General features: G+C 41.7%; 1 protein-coding gene across 1 annotated transcript in view; it reads left to right on the top strand.

The window, feature by feature from the left end:
• The window catches only part of FBXW8 (F-box and WD repeat domain containing 8), a 119,532-nt gene that overhangs the window by 73,965 nt on the left and 26,129 nt on the right, over nt 1-19,438 (top strand). The window contains exons 6-7 of the mRNA XM_036767638.1: nt 1,296-1,492; nt 3,660-3,866. Coding sequence (XP_036623533.1) covers nt 1,296-1,492; nt 3,660-3,866 — 404 coding nt within the window. The remainder of the gene's footprint in view (nt 1-1,295; nt 1,493-3,659; nt 3,867-19,438) is intronic.

Here is a 19,438-nt window from a genome sequence, read left to right as displayed (position 1 = left end):
CCTATATTTCAGTTACACAGAAATCAACCCAATTTGTAGGTTTCTATTTTTCATGTCTCTGCCACTCTTAATTTTTTTTATTGGTATCCTTTGTTTCGGTTATTTCCAAATATATCCCCTTCTCCTACTCAGAGAACCATATCTTGCAGCCAAGAAGAGGAGAAAAACAGTTCAGCAAAATCAATCAAGTCTGGTGGCATATTCATTGTTCCATGCCTTTACCCCTGTAACCTCTGCAAGGAAAAGTTAGGTATATTTTGTCATCTGTACTTTCTCATTATAATTACACAGAATCATTTTTCATTTGTTTGATATTCATGTTGTTCTTTCCATTTACATTGTGGGAGTCATGTGTATTGTTTTCTTGGTGTAATTTGTTTCACTTTGTATCAGTTCACATAGGTCTTCTCATGAATCTCTGAATTGTTTATAATCATTTTTTACAGTATAGAAATATCCCCTTTCATTCATGCACTTATGTAATAGTAATTAAGGTGAGACTTTTTGCTGTTCTTCTCATAAGTGCCTTTAAGGATTCTGGCCTTTGTTTGAATGGGACAGATAAAGTGGGATTTTGCCTTGGAGTGTTTCTCAGCATTAAGAAGATCTGAGAGTCATTGAATTGTATATGATGTGATACTAGGGATGGGGAACTTTCACACACCCAGCCTGGGTGAAGTCAGAGCCCTCAGGGCTCTGAACAGGATGTAATTGAGGGGAGGTTGACATTTGACTTTTGGGGCACACTCACAGAAGAAGTATTGAGACCCTGGGCAAGCCATGACTGCCCCCCAGCTTTGTAACCCAGATAGATGTCGGTGATTCTCTGGTAACTATGAATTGTGGTTTGAATCAGACAAGGTCTGTCTGTTGATGTTTGTAATTTCAGTTTGTATTTGCCTTGAAGTTCAGGGGGCTGATCTTTTCCCCCTGAACTAAGAGATTGATATATGTATGTTTAATTAAACTGAGATTGTTAACCCCTTAAAGTTGCTTTCTTTAGTAAAGCAGATCAAAGAACCTATACTGGCAGCTCTTGGGTCTTGTTGGGGCTTATACCCCAACAGCTGCTGCTAGCCGAATTGTTGTTACAACTTGGGATAGTGCCTGACACATAGTAGGTGCTTAATACATGTTTATTGATCAGTTGATTGATACACCACAGCTTGTTTAGCTATTTCCCTGTCAATGGGAATCTACTTTATTTTTCAGTTCTTTGTTACTACAAAAAGCTTGATGTTTTGAATAATTTAATGCTCTTAATTGCATTGCTTGTATTGTTTCTTTCTGCTCAGGGACTGTTAATGTTTGGAGTCTGATGATTGGTCGTGATCCTGTCCATTGCTATCAGCACAACCTAAGAATACAGGCATTGGCACTCAGCCTAGAGGGTGCCACAATTGCTACAGCATCTGGCTTTGAGGTCAGAGTGGAATGCCCCAATGAGAAGGGATATTGGGAAACAGCAGCTCATTTTGAAGTTCAGAAGTTGGTGAGTTTCTAGTTCATTTACTTTCTCTCCCCCCTATATAATTGGTAGGTAGAATTGGCCCTAGAAGAGACTTTCTAGACAGGAGGAAAATGTTGAGCAGACTGGGAGTAATCATAACCATTGAAGGCCTTGATGCTATCTGTGCTTTGACGGACTAGTCCCTCACCCCTAGAAATCTGAGATCAGTTTCTGGCCCCAAACTCAAGTGAAAATGAGTGTTATAGTGTCATTCAAGTCCATATGGTGAGGGAGATTTCCCTCCCAGTCTTTAATTAAAATTTTTTGGTCAAAATTAGACTGAAAATTGGCTTTCTTCATCCCAAGATTTTCTCACGTGGAATTAGGAGTAACTCTTGAGTGAACACAGATTTAAGTCAGTGTTAATTGGTTAATTGGTTGCTACAGGATGCCACATCTGAAGCTATATTTTCTTTAGATCATGGCTTATTTCAGACTGGTTCAGAATCTAGTTTTTCTTCTTCTTTTTAAAATAACCTTTACATTATTATAGCTGAAGAGTATTTGGAGGCATGGAGAAAGAGTTGGACATGGTTTGAAACCCTTTATGATGAATGTGGATCTAATAGAAACAATCTAATTTTGGCATTAGAGTGAGCAGAAAAAAATCAACATTGAGTTCACAATTCATTGGCCAGGATCGTAATAAGCCCTGATTCCCATCTCCTTCCCTCCTGGCAGAGATCTTGCTAGGGCTGTGTATCCTTTAAGTCCCTCATGAGTGGATCAAACCTGGAGCGCATAATGACTGCTGTTGTTCTCAAAAGTTTTAGAGATCTACCGTGGTTGGTTTCAGGATGAAAATGGAGGTCTGGTTGTTTGTAGCTACCGAAAGGTGTATGCTTGGTCTTTTGTGAAAAAACACTGAGACTCATCATGGAAATATGTGGGCACTACAGGCTACTAAGCCATGAAACTCTTTAATGCATATATATTCTTGTGCTATCTGAAAGAGTTGTGAATGCAGAAAATAAAATGGATAGGACTACAAAGGAAACATTCTAGTGAAATACAGTTATCAAAAATTTTCTTTTAAATAATCTACCCATAAATGTCACAACCAGCTCACTGGTGATTTGGACATACTTTAAGATTTCAACAAAATTTAAATTACCAACAGAGAGCCAAGCAGTTACCTGTCTTGATTCTGTCATGGAAGCTGGAGTTTAGCAGAAGGAAGAAGGAAAGATTCTAAGTAGGAAAAAAAAAACAAGCAACTGTATTATAAGATAGCTTTTAAAATATATTTTATTTCTAATCCAGCATGAGAAGGAGGGGGAAGTTGTCAAAATACTGTACTTCCTGCATGCCTCCACCATCATGATGTGCCATTTTGTTTTTTCCAGATAGGTTTGGCAACATTTCATTGTAATGCTAGCCCAGAAAGCACATCCTTTGTGCTAACACCATAACTTGGGGTGTTAGGGTTCCATTCCCACTGTGGGGATTGAGGATCAACAAGGTCACCAGTGTTTGCTATCTTACAAGCTCTCTTGGATGGCCTTCAGAATTCAGGCTTTTGACCTCTTGGCCTATTGTCAGGGTAAGGCCATTTATACTGTTTATTCTTGTTAGAATGATTTATATCCAGAATTTTTTTTTTTACTACAGCCATTCTGTATAGTGATAACTTCACATTAGGAAAAAAATGTAGAAGTAATTATTTGCTAGTTATGCAGGATCGAAATTAGAAGCATGCAAGTAACTCCTACCTATAAAAGAAGAAAACAGCCTCTTCACCTTTACTACTCGTGTATTCATATCATTTTAGGGTTTGGGATTGTGAAAGTCTCCATCCATTGCCTTATCTGTCAGTGAAGTGCTGCTTTGGGATGCTGGGCATGTCACTCAATTTAGACTTCTAATTATTCATCTATGAATGTGACATGAACACAGTGGTGATGTGAAGATGTAGGTTATTTATTTTCTGTCATCTGAAGATAAAATCTTTGAAGAATCAAACATATGTAAGAACCACATATGAAGAGCCAAAGAGATGGTTTGGAAGCTTTTTACTACTAAGTTTAGGGTTTGCTTTATGTTAAAATCCTGTTTTTGTAAATGTGGACCTGGCTGAACTTTTAAATTCTGATATTAAGAGCCATTGCAGCTAAGCCATTAAAGATTTTCAAAACTTTTCTTTTAATAGGTCAGCTTCCTTCATCTGATTCCAGATGCTGGAAGACATTCTGTCGCAGTTGCAGCTGCTGAAGATGTGGTATACCTTCTGAAAGCAGAGCACCCAAGCCGAGTTCTTCATTCTGTGTATGGCCAGCCTGTCACGTGTCTAGATGTCTCTTCTAAGGAGGCAGCCTTTGGCGTAAAAAGATTAGGATGGATGAATGAAGGAAACAAGGTACAGAGAATAGTCAGCCATCAGTTCAGAAGGACAGAACTTGACATTCTTGGAAAAGCTAATGAAAAAATGGAATTATTCTGATAGCACTTAGACCAAGGGGGAAATTCAGAGAATCTTAGACTCAAAAGACAACTCAGAAACTTTTACTTCAACTTTCTGCGCCATATGACAATTCCCTATATAGTATTGGTCAGCCAAGCTGCCACTGGGATAAATAGCTTGGGATGTTAATCAAGTCTTTTCCCTCCTCAATATTTTGCTATCCTTGCCATAGAAAGAAAATACTGAATAGTAGGAGTGGGGTGCAGTGGGACATGTGCCAGATTTTGAATGAAACACCCAGTGTTTGAATTCCAGTTCTTTTACTTATTCCTCTGTAATGTTGAGTGAGTCATTTGCCCTTTCTGATCCTCAGTTTCTTCCTCTGTAAAATGAGGGGGTTGCACCAGATCAGGGCTTCCCTACCTTTTCCAGTCCTTGTATTCCGTGGCTTTTAGGAGATGAAGCTGACAGGGAAAGTCAAAGGTAACCAGAAGGTTTTCTTTCTCTGAGTTATACTTGGGAAAAGAGAGGGATCAGAGAAATGCTGGAACTGCCACTCAGGGTATGTGGGGCAATGAATGGAATTTCTTGATTTTTCTTTTGCCTTAAAGAATGGTGTTTGGACTGGACAGGAGAGAATCAACGTGGCTACTAGGGAATTGTAAGAAATGTAAAGAGACAGTTAAGAGAGCAGCTTGCTTCCTTTGGTGTATTCAGATCACCAGGCCCAAGTGGATTGTCTCCCAGGGTGCAGAGAGACCTGACTTAAATGAAGACCAAGATGGTGCCCCTGATATTGGAACAATCATAGAGAGGGGGGACGATGCTTCAGGACTAGAAAAGGTCAAATATCCCTAATTTCAAAAAAGGAAAAAGAATAGATCCTGCCAACTAGAGGCCTGACAGAATTCAAGGGGATGTTGAGAAAAGGTCTTGTTAGAGTAACCACATTCCCTTTTTTGAAAGAATTACTGTTGTAATAGATTAGGGGAATGCTATAGTTATAGCTTACCTAGATTTTAGTGAAGGATTTGATGTCTCTTCTGTTATTTTTATGGAGAAGATGTAGAGCTGTGGGCCAAATAGTAGTAGAATGGAGTAAATGGTTAAATGGTCAGACTCAGATTAAATGTCCCTGAGTCACTGTCACCTTAGCAGAGCAACCCAGGAGATTGCGCTGTTTAACCTTTTCTTGTCGTTGGCTTGGCTGTTGGTGTGAATGTCACACTTATTTGGTAGTCTGCAGATACCACAAAGCTGGGAGAGACAGCCAGTATGTCAGATGACTGGGGCGGGGGCAGGGTCAGCAGCGGGGCAGTGGGGCACTAAAAAGATCTCAACCAGCTATAGCATTAGTCCAAATCGAATTCATTAGAATTTAGTGGTGGTAAATCTCAAGTCTTACAGTCACAGATTAAATGTTTTTGAGGCCACATATAGGTTTGGAGAGATGCCAGCCTCTTCCAGTAGAAAGGACAGTGAATTGGGAATCAGAGCACCTGTTCCATCACTTAATGCCTGTGTGACCTTGGGCACATCACTTCTCTCTGGGCGCCACTCTCCTTCTCCGTTTAATGACAGCGTCGAACAACAAGTCTGTGAGGTCCCTTCCAGCACTGTATCTCTGATCATATGACCTATGGAATTCTTCTTCCTGAAATATTTTTTTGTATAACTTCTTTCCCTTAGTGGGGAGGAGGCACACACACACACACACACACAGAGTAATCCCTGCGCTCTAGGTCTTGTTGATAGTAAGTAGAAGAGCCAGGAAAGATGTGGTATGATTCTTGGGAAGGTAATGATCTCTGCTTATTCTAAAACAAGTCTCTCAACTGTAGAATTCAGAATGCCAAGGGTTCCCTTTCCTGCATCTTCCTGTGGAAGGAAGTATTTTTCCAACTATTCACAAGCTCCTCTCATTGCTAGGCCACCATAATTACTAAAAAGAGCTGCTCTTATCACCAACTTCAGTACAACTTGTATTTTCTCCTGAAAAGAATTATCTTTCCCTGTTCCTTCGCTCTGGCCAGTGGATTTTTGCGAGTTAATGAAATGAAATGGCAATGCTGATGATACTGATTTTTTTTTTCAACCTTTTGTAGAGCAACGAAATAGATTGGTTTTTTCTTAGTGTGCAGTATATTTTTAAAAATCTTAGTTTTGATTTTTGCATCAAAAAACAGAATTACCTCAAATGGAAGAGTGCAACCAAATAATGGAAAGCTACTTTGAAGTAGCTTTTTTATGTCTCCAGTCTCTTGTAGATTACATTAGTATCTAACCTTGAAGAACAACAGATCTTCTTGGTCTCTGATTATTATGATTTCTCTTTTTAAAATTTTTTTCTCAATTACATGGAAAATTTTTTTAACATCTGTTTTTTAAAATTTTGAGTTCCATATTCTCTCCTTCCCCCACACCTTGAAAAGGCAAGCAATTTGACATAGATTATACATGTGAAGTCATGCAAAACATTCTCATGTTGCAAAAGAAAACACATCAAAAAAAACCCACAACAAGAAAAATAAAATAAAAAAAGTATTCTTCAGTCTTCATTCATACTCCATCAGTTCTTTCTCTGGAGATGGATAGCATTTTTCATAAGTCTTTTGGAATTGTCTTGGATCACTGTATTGCTGAGAATAACTAAGTCATTCACGGTTGATCATTATACAACATTACTGCTACTGCGTACAATGTTCTGGTTCTGTTCACTTCACTCTATATCTGTTTCCACAATCTGGCTAGCAGCTTCTGTGAGGGTGTAAGATCCACCCACAGCCAGCACCCAGAAAGCTGCCGGCAGGCTGGGAAAGCACAGGTTCTTTTGATCTGCCTTAATAAGGAAAGCAAGGTTGAAGGGGTTGACAAGCTTACTTTAATTCAGCATACAGACAGCATTCACTTAGTTCAGGGGAGAAATCCAGCACCCTGAACTTCAGAACAAAATACAAACAAATTACAAACATCAACAGACAGACCCAATATAATTCATAGTTACCAACATCTAGGTTCAGCCTGGGAGCTCAGAACAAGGGCTGGCCCAGAGTCACCTGCCACCACTGCTGCACCAAAGAGCTCCAAGGAACAGACAGCCAACCCCTGGTTTTTATATCTTTTTCAGCTTCAGGGGTGAGTCACACATGCGACTCACCCACGTGACCTAGAATCGTCACAAAGAGGTGACTTAAACCCACGTGGTCTAAAAGCCTCTGCTCTCCCAGACATGTAAACTAGGCCCTCCCTGGAGTTAGCCCCACCTTGGGCCCCACCTTAGTTGCCAATTCACACCCACTAAGGTTTTACACCTAATAGGGGTTTGGGCCTGGGGCTTAGCACCTAGTAAGACTCAATCAAAGACACTGAATTAATCAAAGGAAACAAAGGCCAAACTCTTCAAGGGCACTTGTTGAACTAAGTGCTAAGGAGCCCATTTTGATTACCAACACAGTATCTGTTCATGTAAGTCTTCCCATGTTTTCCTGAAACAATCCTCATTGTCATTTCTTATAGCACAATAGTATTCCATTACAGTCGTGTATCACAACTTGTTCAACCATTTCCCAACGAGTGGCATCTTTGCAATTCTTTGCCATCACAAAAAGAGCTGCTATAAATACTTTTGTATGGTAGGTTTTTTTTTTTCCTTTTTTAAAAAAAAATCTCTCTGGGATGCAAACGTAGGAGTGTTAATGCTGGTTAAAAGGATATGAGCAGTTTGATAGCCCATTGGGCATAGTTCCAAATTGCTCTCCAGAATGGTTGGATCAGTTCATAACTCTACCAGCAGTGCATTAGTGTCCCAGTTTTTCCACATCTTCTCCATTTTCCTTTTCTGTCGTATTAGCCGATCTAATGGTTGTGAGCTGGTAACTCAGAGTTGGTTTTATTTGTATTTCTCTTGATTATTATGATTCTTGACACGTGATCAGTAGACCATTGAACTTGAAGCCCAGCTCTGACACTTTCTAGCTGTGTGACCTGGGACAAACCATTTAATCTTTCAGAGATTCAGTTTCCTCAAATGCAAATGAGGATGTTGTGGTAAGAAGCCTGGACTTGAGTTTGAATACAGATTAGTATGCCTCCCAGTGCCTCAGTTTGTTATCTTTAAAATGAGGGAGGGGGGCTAGATGATCTCCCATGTCCTTTCTCCTAAAATGAGGTGTGCTGGCTTCCACTGCCAGGTTTCCTTTGGAGAGCTGACACGATTTGGTACAGAGGGATGGACTTAGAGACCAGATGCCTGTGCCGTGGCTACTGGCCCTTAGACCCTGCGCAAAATTGAGGAGCGTCTCTGGCCTTTGACCTCCAGGGGCTAGAGTATTTAAGTGACCTGGAAAACACGGTTCCTATTTCCTGGCCAATTTTCCACTCTCTGTGAGGATGTGGTCTTTGGAACATGGTTGTTCTTTTTTCTTGAATCAGGGCTTGACTGAGAAGTCCCCAAGGGCCTAAGTTTTGTCTTGTGCACTTGCTAATACAGGAGGTAGCTTCTCATCCCCTGGAAGGTGCAGTAGGCTTGTCTTTGGTCTGCTAGCCTAGGGAGAGGTGGGTGGGATATTTCCCTTTGCATTCTTTCATCCTTTGTACTTTCAGATTTTTTTTCATCAGTTTAAAATTTTCATTTATCCACTTGGGGCTCTATTTCCCTTTGACTTATTTAAATGGATTTATTCTTCTAGTAATGTAACTGTGGAAGACAAATGGTGTGTTTAAATGAGAAAGCAGTTAGAGAAGAGAATTCCCTACAAAGCTACTGTGAGAGAGTGTTTCTTAAATATGGCGGTGGCTGTAGATTCACCAGCTAGCTCTTGAAAATGTCTACCCCAATGAAGAGTCTTATTTCACCTCTAAGTGTCCCCTTTCAAGCCCAGCAAAAGATTAGTACATTAACTTTATGAATCTTTCTTTTCTAAGGTTGTTTTCTATCAGAATCTCTGTTTCCTTCCCCAGCTGCTGATTTTTTTTTTAATTAAGAATTGTAGCATAGTGGAAGTACCTATACTGCAAGAATGTGTTGGACAGTCTGATGAAAATGGACAAATGTATTCATTTATCTGAATGCTTTTTGTATTCAGCACCAAACAGCTGACTTCTGAAAACATGTTAATGACTCTTAAAAAAATAAAAAGCAAAACACAAAACATTTTATTGGGATGTTTGCCCTACATCAGGAGTTCTTACCCTGGGTTCCACAAACCCAAAGGGTCCATGATAGATTTCAGAGCATCTGTGATAACTTTCTTTTCACCAACTGCAATGTAACTTTTCCTTCAGTTGTGAATGTGGGCAGCTTGCACAATTCTGAGAAGGATCTGTAGACTTCATCAGACTCTGCCAAAGCTGGGGTGGGACTTGCAAAAAGCTGAAGAATTCTTCTTCCAATTGGAGTGGCAGTCTTAGGGAATTTTGAATGTTGGGCAGAATTACCCTTATTCTGGTGAATGTTTTGGCTATTTTGGTTTCTGTAACTGAGTGTACATGCAAAACCCCTTTTTTTTAAAATTAGAGTTTGGTTGTATTTATTACATTTTGTATGAAACCAAATATTAGATCTTAGCTTCTGTGCCTTTGGCTTCCTTTTTAAGGATTCAGCCAGCAGAAGGCTCAGGAGAGAGAACCTGGAGTCCAAAGCCTGACTATCTACAGTTCACTCCTGATTATTCGTGACAAAAGTACCAAAATACAGACGTGAAAACCTAATTTTGGCCTGTCTTTTACACTTCCAAATCCTTAATGGTTTTTTTTTTTCATAAAATGTTAACAAGCCTCACATAGTAGGGGTGTCTTTTGCTACACCTAGAAGCGTATTGTAGTTGGTAACCTAATACAACTATCCAGCCAGGTAATACCAGTGCTGCTGAAATGGTAGGGAAGAGTCACTTAAAGATCTGAAGTATTCATGTAAGTAGATACTTGCCAGCTAGCCCATGCCTGTTATCACTTGAGTTTTCCAAGGTAAAGGAATAAGTAAAAGGGATTTTCCCTTATGTACTACTTTGAAAATAACTTCTTTTATGTTGAAATCAGTCACGCGCACAAATCAGAGATCATTTACTTCTCTAGCTCAGGTGGTAAGGATAAGAAAGAAAGCTGGCACAGTTCTCTGCCCATCCCTTTCGTCTTTTGCAAGGAATCCGGGAGCAAAGGTATAGAAGGGATGAGGGGGACATGGGATGGCAGGGCTTGCCTTTGGCCGTCCCTTTGCTTTCCATTTAGTTCACCAAACACTAGGCAGCTGCCATGATCAGGGCTCTTCCCTTTGTCCTCCTCCTGCTGATGCTCCTATCTTCTAAACCAGGGCATTTGGGATAGCAGCTGAACACAGCTGCCCCCAAAGGCTCAGTCTGGAGGAAGTCCCCTTTATTCAGCTGGAGAGCAGTGGATGATATGGAGAGCCAGCCTTGCATTCAGGTAAGCTTGGGGCTTATGTCCTGTCCCTGATAGCACTCGAATGGCTTTCCAGGACCCCCAGGTGACTCTCAGAGGGCATTGGTGGAAGCAGTCTGGGATAATAGGTCGAAGTCTGGACTTGGTGGAAGCCAGTACTCAGGTTCCAGTCCTTCCTCTGGCATTTTAAATTGATGTGACTCAGCAAGTCATTTCACTCTTCTGAGGCTGTCTCCGTAAATATAGAATAAGGATAAAGACACCTACCGTAAAGGGATGTGGTGAGGATGTGGGTACAACCACCTTGCAAATCCTGGAGTACTGTATCAAGGTCAGTTGTGGATAGTGTTTCCAAGCCAGAAGTCCTGACACCAGCAAAATCATAGATGTGCCCAAAGGTCTGATTAGGGTTAGCCACAAACCTGGCCACCCACAGACCTGGGAAGGTTCTGTGAAGAGATCATATAATAAATAAAGGTAGAGGGCATGTCAAGAATTGGTCTGGTTTAGTCCTCTGCCCTTGGGTAGATAGATGATTGAAGCAGTCGATTCATATAGCTTCACCTAGAGATGAATGAAAAAGCCTGAATTAGGTACCCATTCTGTGCCTGGGGCTAAAATACTAGGGGTCCACATACAAAAAGCAAGCTAGTCTCTGCCTTCAAGGAGCTTACCTTCTATGGTGTTGGTCTGGGAAGTCATAGGGATGGTGAATGAGCCCTAGTGCAGTTCATTGATGTGCCTGCCCTTTCCAGGAGTGGCCATCTTTATTTGATTACTGTGGCCACAGCCAAAAGTGGCAGGAGAGATGGGTGTGCATGAGAGCAATGTGTCAGGGAGACAGCGGGTCTAGGCCTGGAATGCATGTGAGGGACTCTCACCAGCCAGGAGTTTAGGACTTAAGGGTAAGAGTGAGATTTCCAGGCCAGAAGTGGAGAGTGAAGCACAGCAGCCCTGACAAGTGAGAGACATCAATAACAGAGGAGACCATAGAAATGGCAGCCAAGGCAAATTGTTGCTGCCTTCATGTATTTATTCAGAAAGCATTTATTAAGCACCACCTGTGGGCAAGGCACTGCCTCAGGCCTTGGGATACAAATGTTTTAAAAAAAAAAGCTAGGCCTTGTTCTCCTTGAGCTCACCTTCTGCTGGAGGTGATACAGCATTTCACAGCTAAGTATGATACCAGGTGGGGTATGATTGGGGCAAAGCAGAGATCCAGACAAAGGAATCTAGGAAAATTTGAGATGTGTGTGGGGGGTGGGGATCAGAGAAGGCCTCATGGAGGAGGTGGTACCTAAGGTGAGCCTAGAAGGAAGAGAAGGAGGGAAGGAAGAGAAGAATCCAAGAGGTAGAGGGGGATATGGGTGTGCATTTCAGGTGTCAGGGACAAGCTGCACAGATGCACATCTGGAATAATAACCATACAGATTGCTGCCTAGTCCCACAGGCAATACCTATTTACATGGTTAGTTACTGTTTTTAAGGAAGCCTTCTTTTCACTTAAATAGTTTTTCTATTATTTGCTGAGATTGTGTTGGCTGGCCCAGTGGGGAATTTTGTATAGCAAAGGACTTCCATAATAAGTGAGTAATTCTTTCTTCTAAAGCTTCCCCTCCAATTAGATCTCTCTGCAATTAAAGCTTTTGTTTTTGTTTTTTGTTTTCTCCGAAAGAAATCTTCTAATATTTTCCATCAGGCCTCAAGTCCTTCTGGGAGACATGCTGTGTTGGGAGAAGTCCTGTTAAAATGGCTTTTTATCTAGATGGAACCTGATTCATGTTCTTTGGGGTTGCCCTCTTGGGTTTTCAGGCCCCAGCGACCCAGAGGTCTGCTCTTAAAGAAATAGCTCTTAACCTGTCACTGGATTTCAGAGCACACATATAGGCAAGAACAGTTGCTTTTAATCTGAAAACTTCATTGCAATGTGGATTTAAAACAAGTGGAAAATCCATTCATTTGCCCCAAATGTCTCCTTCAAATTTATTTTTACACCTTAGAGACCCCAAATCCCCCATAAATACTTCCAGTAGTGAGCTGTACTTGTGATGCCATATTGTCTTTATTAATTCTTTTGTTACTCTAATCTAATTTTGTCCTCAGAGGTGGGAGGCTAGAAGATAGAATTGCCTCAGTCAAGAGCTTTATCTTGGTGATGGTTCTCCTGCTCATAAAGGAAGAGAGAAATCTACTTAGAGCTCTTAGCATCATTTCTTTGGATTCGGACATATTTCCTCATTTAGTTCTGAAGGATTGGGCATTTGCTGGCAGATTGTATTAGGCAGCACATCCACGCGCATCCTAATCAGGAAGATGTGAGTGAAGTAATCCAGACGGCTGGAATGTGTTTGACAAGGACGCTCGCTTGGCACTGCTACCCTAGCTGACATCACACTGGAAATTAATTACTAATGTCTATTATGATAATTATTCCCCACACATGTACGTGAAGAGACTTTGGATTGGTTGCTTACCCTGGTCACGAGTCGAAATATCTGTCCGGGAGTACCTTTGAAATCAGAAATTTATTACTCTTGAATTTGATTGTGTTTTTTGTATACATACCAGAATCTACAGGCAGCCCTCTCTTTTTTCATCATTCTGTCCTCGGGGAGAGTCAGAATGGGTAGTTTACAGTCTGGCTAAGTTGTAAGACATTGGCAGTTTAGTAATTCTGCTAATTCTTCTCCCTTCCATGTTGGTTGAAATTAAAAAGAAAATTATTTTCTCCATGGTGAAATATCTGGCATATATACCAGTATTTTCTGGCATTGTGGTGCTCTCCATAGGAACTAATATGGCACAGGAGGGCCGCTAGAACTCTTGGGATTGTGCTGTGATGTTATAGAAAGTGCATATAGGGAAAGGTTGTTTTTCAAAAACTCATTTCTCTAGTGATGGAAGAGAGAGACTGACATCAGGTTGATGTTGGGCTTTCTTTGGGCAGGGGCCTTGGGCCTTGCTGTGACATTTTCCAAGACGAATTCTCTGTTACCATCTTAGCAGACAGATTATTTGTAAGTTAGTCTTTGATTTTGGCCTTATATGCTTAAAATATCTCTGGGTTTTTTCTCTCATTTTCTAAGCATACTTGGGCAGTTGGAAAGACAATACGAAAGAAAAAAGCAGTTAGATTACTGGATTTTGGTGTATCTGATATTGGTGTTCTATGTTTGGTGGTAGCTTACTTCAGGACTTCCAGAAATCTTCTTTAGAATATGTTCAGGGCAATAAAGATAGATCTACTGAGAATTAAGAGGGGAACTAATACATTGTTGGATTTCCGTACAGACCCTTAGAAAGGCAGTGCCTTGCCCGTAGCAGATTTTCAATAAATATTTGTTGAATTAGACATTCAGCAGTACAAAGCCAGATGAAGATGTGGGGACTTCCATCCTTAAATTTTGCTGCCAGCCCTCTCTCTCTTATGGCTTTCCAGAGTTAGGAATGACCTCATCACCTAGCCCCATGCTCGACATTGATCTCCCTCAAGATTGGCTTTTGACTGGCATGTACTAATAACAATGGCCATTTTTATCTTTTATGTCATTGACACTGATATTTGTCAGGCCCTAACCAGGTTTATAAGGCCATTACATTGATTTATAAAACGCATCAGCCTTCTTAATCCATTTTGGCTCTTGGGTTGAGCCTTAGAACTTTATTTAGGATCTAATTTCTCTAATGGTTTCCCTAATCATTTATGTGAAATTTGCATCTCCTTCATTTTGCTTGTCCATGACAAGCAGGTGCTCATGGGAGAGTCCGTCAGAACTTGTAAGAATTCTCATTTGTGTCATGGGGTTCTTCATCTTGCTTGAAGCTGCTTTTGCAGCAAAATGATGGTTGATCATGTGAATGAATACTGCCCAGGCAGCCCCTCTTTCATCTGTGGGGGGTTAAGAAAGGGAATTGGCTCCTTCAAATCTGTTTGTTTTGTTATTAATAAAAAGCAAAGGCAGTTGGATCTTTCTTGAAAAACATCGGTTAAAAACACCAGCTTTGAAGTCAGAAGGCTCTTGTCTTTATGGAATAGCTCTGTGACAGTAGACAAGGCAGCTAACCCTCTGGACCTCAGTTTCCTAATCTCAAAAATGGGGATATGGGACAACATGGCATAGTGGAACCAGGAAGACCTAAGTGTAAATCCTTCCTCAGAAACATATTGGCTTTGTGACTCTGAGCAAGTCACTCCTTCACTTTTAAATGCTCTAGGCCAGAGATGTCCAACATGGTGGCAGGAATGCTTGGGTTTGGTTTAGAGGCTCCCATCTTGTACCACTTCTCTAGGCCAGTGGATAAGGTGGGGGCAGGGAGAGGGGCTGCTGACTTAGAAAACCAAAAATTCACATTTTCTATGTTGTATTTTATTTTGTTAAACATTTCCCAATATGTTTTAATCTGGTTGGGGTCAGCACTTGTGCCTTCTGGTGGGGGTGGAGTTGGACACTTCTGCTTTAGACGCTCCAAGAAACTCAAATTTCAGAGAAGGTGTCAACCCGCATTCACAGCAGAAGTTTCCCTTATCTGAGAGCTCCCTACATCGATAAAGTCATAGGGCCCATCCCCATTGCTCAAATATGGCTAATAGAGGATTGTGGTGAGGCCCAAACAATCTAATATTTGTGAAAAGGACGATTTAAATCATAATTGTCCCATTAATTTAATTGTTGGTATCTTAAATGTGAGATAATTGTCCAGTTGCCATTAATATGAAAGAATTGAACCACATTGATACTGATATTATCTCTATGGATGAGACCAAAAGACATGAACAAAATGCAGCTACAGGGCAGGATTTCCTATAAGCCTCTGGAAGAGGAGAGACAAAGGAGTTGGAGAGATCAGTGTGGTCCTGAGCACGAGGAAGCCTTTCACCTTGATTGCTCGTGATGGCATCCACAAGAAGAGCACCATGAAAGTAACTGAAGCTCCTGGACAGACTCTTCTTGCCCCTCAGTCAACAAGCATTTATGTAGTGCCTGCTGTGTGCCAGACGCGGTGCTAAATGCTGAGGATACGAGGAAAGGCGAACACGGCCCCTTCTGTCAGGGAGCTCACTTTCTAACAACAACAGCATTTATGTAGCACTGGGAACGCACGGGGCGCTGTGCTGAGGCTTTGCAAACGTTAGCTCATTGGATCCTCACAACGGTCTTAGGAAGCAGTTGCTATTAAGGTCCACATTTTACAGATGAAGAAACAGAGGCAGGCAGCAGTGAAGTGCCTGAAGTGTCTGAGGCCAGATTTGAACTCAGATCTTCCCGACAACAGGCCCATGCTGTCTTGCAGTGACACCTACGTAAATAGATGAAAGGTAAACTCACAGGGAAGGAATTAGCCGGGCAGAGCAATGAAGTAGAGAATTCCTCTTTCTCTGAGGAACCTCACAAGATCCTCTCAGTCAACATGTATCTCATGCCTTAATGTCTTTAATGTGAGAGCATTACAGGGGAAAGGGGGGAGATAGGCTGGATAATAGGGTTTAGAAATCAGCAATGAACGAATGTCGAAGATGCGTAAGTTACTGAGGAGTCCCAACTGAGGCCAGCTCGCTTTTTGGTGAGCACCGAGCAAAGTCACAGAAAACGTAATGAGCTTAACAAGAAACAAGTGGTTACTGCTGTGGGGAGTCACTGTTCATTAATGGAGGTCAAAGTCCTCTCACTCTTGATGGGGTCTGTATTTTCCCATAAATTTTTTATAGAGTGTTTACCCATGGCACTGAAAGGCTTTCCTTTGTTCTTACTCTTTGAGCCGTCCATCTGGTGTCTCTCCTTTTTGTCTTGTGGGGTCATAGACGTTCTCAGTAATGTCTTTGCACCACCTATGAACTTCATCCAGATATCGTTGGATTTGTTAATAGTGCTTGTTGTTTATTTTGTATTTTTAATTTCTTACCGTTTGTGTTCTAGCTGTACAATGAGGGTCTTTCCCTCCCAGTTTGATTTTTTTTCTTCTGATTAAAGGGGCATCCCTTGCCTGGCTTCTTAAAGAGGCCTATTTACTGAATGGGCCTTACCTCACTCATACTGAGAACCTGAAAAGACCTTAGCCTGAAAGGGCCAGGGTCTCCCAGTGCATCCTGGGCCGTCTCCAGTCATCCTGGTGAATATCAGGCCACTGGACCCAGATGACTCTGGAGGAGGAAGTGAGGCTGGTGACCTTGCACAGCCCTCCGTCACTCAAATCAAAGTCAACTGTAAGTCATGTTATCATTTTTCCTGATGTCATGGTCCTCTTCGAAAATGAAGGACAAACGCAACAATATACTACAAAGTCATTTAAATAACTTAGTAAATAATTCCTATGTCATGTTTTTTTGCACAAAAGAAAATCTTGTTTTCATAAATACATATATATATGCACATATATACATATACACACATAATATAAATAACATACAAAATCGGTATGTATATGCATGTATTCACAGATACACACATTTTTTTTTCACCTATGGAGCTTTCTCAGGTCAGAGGTTTTAGAATAGTTATGATCTGTGCCTCAGTTTCCTTACTTATAAATTGAGTATAATGGAATGGAAAACTGTTTATTAAATTCTTACTGTGCATCAAGCACTGTGCTAAGGATTTAGGATACAGAGACAAATTAAAAATTGAGACAGACCCTGCCGTCCAGGAACTCACTTTCTGATTGGATGAAACAATAAAGAAGTGTTTGTGTTCAGTTCATGGCTGATGAAAAGACCAGAAAGTACCTGCACAGTAGGGGGTGCCATAGTGCACAGAGCACCAGGCTGGAGTCAGGAAGACCTGAGTTCAAAGCCAGCCTCAGGCACTTACTAGCGGTGTAAACCTGGGCAAGTCACTTCACCTGTCTGTGCCTCAGTTTCCTCATCTGTAAAATGAGGATAATAACACCACCTTCCTCCCAGGGTTGTTGTGAGGATTAAATGAGGTGATCATTGTAAAGCGCTTACCACAGGGCCATCCTGTTACTATTATTGCTTAGGTTCTGGCACAGAAGGTAGCAGGGCAGATGGCCTGGCCCAGAGGACTCTGGGAGTCAGGCCCGGGCTGATGCTCTCTGACCAAGAGGAGGATGATGTGTTTAGGGTCAGATGAAGGGAGGCGAGGGAGGTGCTGCAAAGGGGAGGTTTGGTGGGGAAGAGGTGGGTCTGTGGCTCCCCCTGGTGGTGGCAGGTGGCTCTGGTCTGGTGCTGGCCAGCTCAGGCAGCCAGCCCAGGCTCCCTGCCTTGGGACAGGTGGGAACAGCCCATCCCAGGTGTGTTATTTATTACTGTGATCCCATACTAGAGAGTGCAGAATGAAGACCCAGAGGAGGTTATGCATGTGTGTGTGTGTGTGTGTGTGTGTGTGTGTGTGTGAGATATACTAGTCTTTTCATTTGTCCAAGTCCATATTGACATTGGATATTCTCTACTCACTTCTCCACAACCATTTTGTGACAATGTCAGAATCACTTAACCTCCCGGAGCCTCAGTTTCCCCATCGAGAAGTTGAGGATGATCCTGGGAACACAGTCTGAGAGCTGGAAGGGCCCAAGGGTTCATGTAGGGCAGCCCTTCCTTCTGTTCTCTCCACTGTTGGCTGCCTTCTCCTGGGAGCACTTAGCTCACAGTGCTGTTGTGATGAGTGAGATAAGAGAGGGACCACTTGACAGCCCCTACAGCACTGTGTGAGTGTCAGATCCTCCTCCTCCTCCTCCTCTTCTTCCTCCGCTGCTGCCATCATCTTTCACCCCTTTTTCAGTACTGGTAAGTTACCACTATCATCGTAATCATCATGACCATTTGCCACCTCGCGTTTAGTAATAGCAGTGACAATAAGGTGGTGTTTCTGTAGTACCGCATAATGGTTTACACTTTTCCTGACAACAACCCTATGAGGGAGATAGTTTAGATATTATTCCTGTTTGTTTAGATGGGGAAACTGAGTCTCTGAGAGTCTGTGACTTGTCCAAGGTCACACAGGTAGTAGGTATTAAAGCTCAGATTCACTGATCTCTCAGGAATCTTTAGTCTTTCTCTCTTCATTGACTCCTTCCCATCAGCCTACAAACAGGCCTCACCTCTTTTCTTTTTCAATTTAAATTTTTTGTTATTCTGAACCTTATTAAAAAACAACAAATTTGAACATTTCCAAGTACGGTGAACAGAAAGGAGGATTGTATATGAAATTACAAATCTTGACTACTTAAATCTTGGGTTTTTTTTTTAAGTATAGAATAAAATCAATATATTAGTTTCTTGTCTATCTCCTTCTGAACTTTTCTCCTTTTGGGGCATTATTTATTCTACCCCTCCTCCACAGACCTCCCTCCACCACACATATATGCCATTAAAAAAAAAACCCTCCCTTGTAACAAAAAAGCATAGTCAAGCAAAACAGAGCCACTGCCCAACTGTGTCTCCTTCTGCACCTTCATCCATCGCCGCTTTCACGGGGCAGGCAGCCTGCTTCATCGTGGGGCCATGTGGTTGGCTGTTGTGTGGGTCAGAATTCTTAAGGCTTTTGAAGCTATTTTTATTTACAGTGTTGTAATCACTGTACAATATAAGTTGTTCTCCTGGTTCTGCTCACTTCACTCAGTTCACATGAGTATTCCCAGATTTCACCATACCTATCCCTTTTGTTAGTAGGACACAATAATATTCCGTTATATTTGTATACTACCCTCAAATTGGAGGGGAGCCATTTTATTATCCCATATACCCCAACCAGCTACTATTATATTCCTCTTCTCTGCTGCCAGTAGTCTGGGGGCATGGAGAGGAAGGGGGCTCCATTAAATATCTACTTCTCCACTACCCACTTTATCCCTAGCCACAACTTCTGCCCTCCTCCTAAGACATGCCTTCTCAGAGATCACTAATGATTTTCTGATTGCTGAATCCAATAGTCTTTTTCCTTCGCTCGTAGTCCTTAACTTCTCTGTAGCATATGACCCTGTTGACAATGGCCTCATTCGGAGCTCCCCTCCCCCCTTAGCTTCAGAGAAACCATCATGCCTGGTTCTTCTTGTCATGACCATGCCTGCCTCCACTGGTACGGAGCATGGAAGTTTTCAGAAAAGGGCAGTGACCAGAGGCAGCCTGTTCCTAGGGAGTCCTAGGGGTCCCTCTTTCTTGGCTGTAAGTATATTTG

This window comes from Trichosurus vulpecula, chromosome 1, assembly GCF_011100635.1.
Source record: "Trichosurus vulpecula isolate mTriVul1 chromosome 1, mTriVul1.pri, whole genome shotgun sequence".
NCBI lineage: Eukaryota > Metazoa > Chordata > Mammalia > Diprotodontia > Phalangeridae > Trichosurus > Trichosurus vulpecula.
This window is presented reverse-complemented; position numbering and strand designations above follow the sequence as displayed.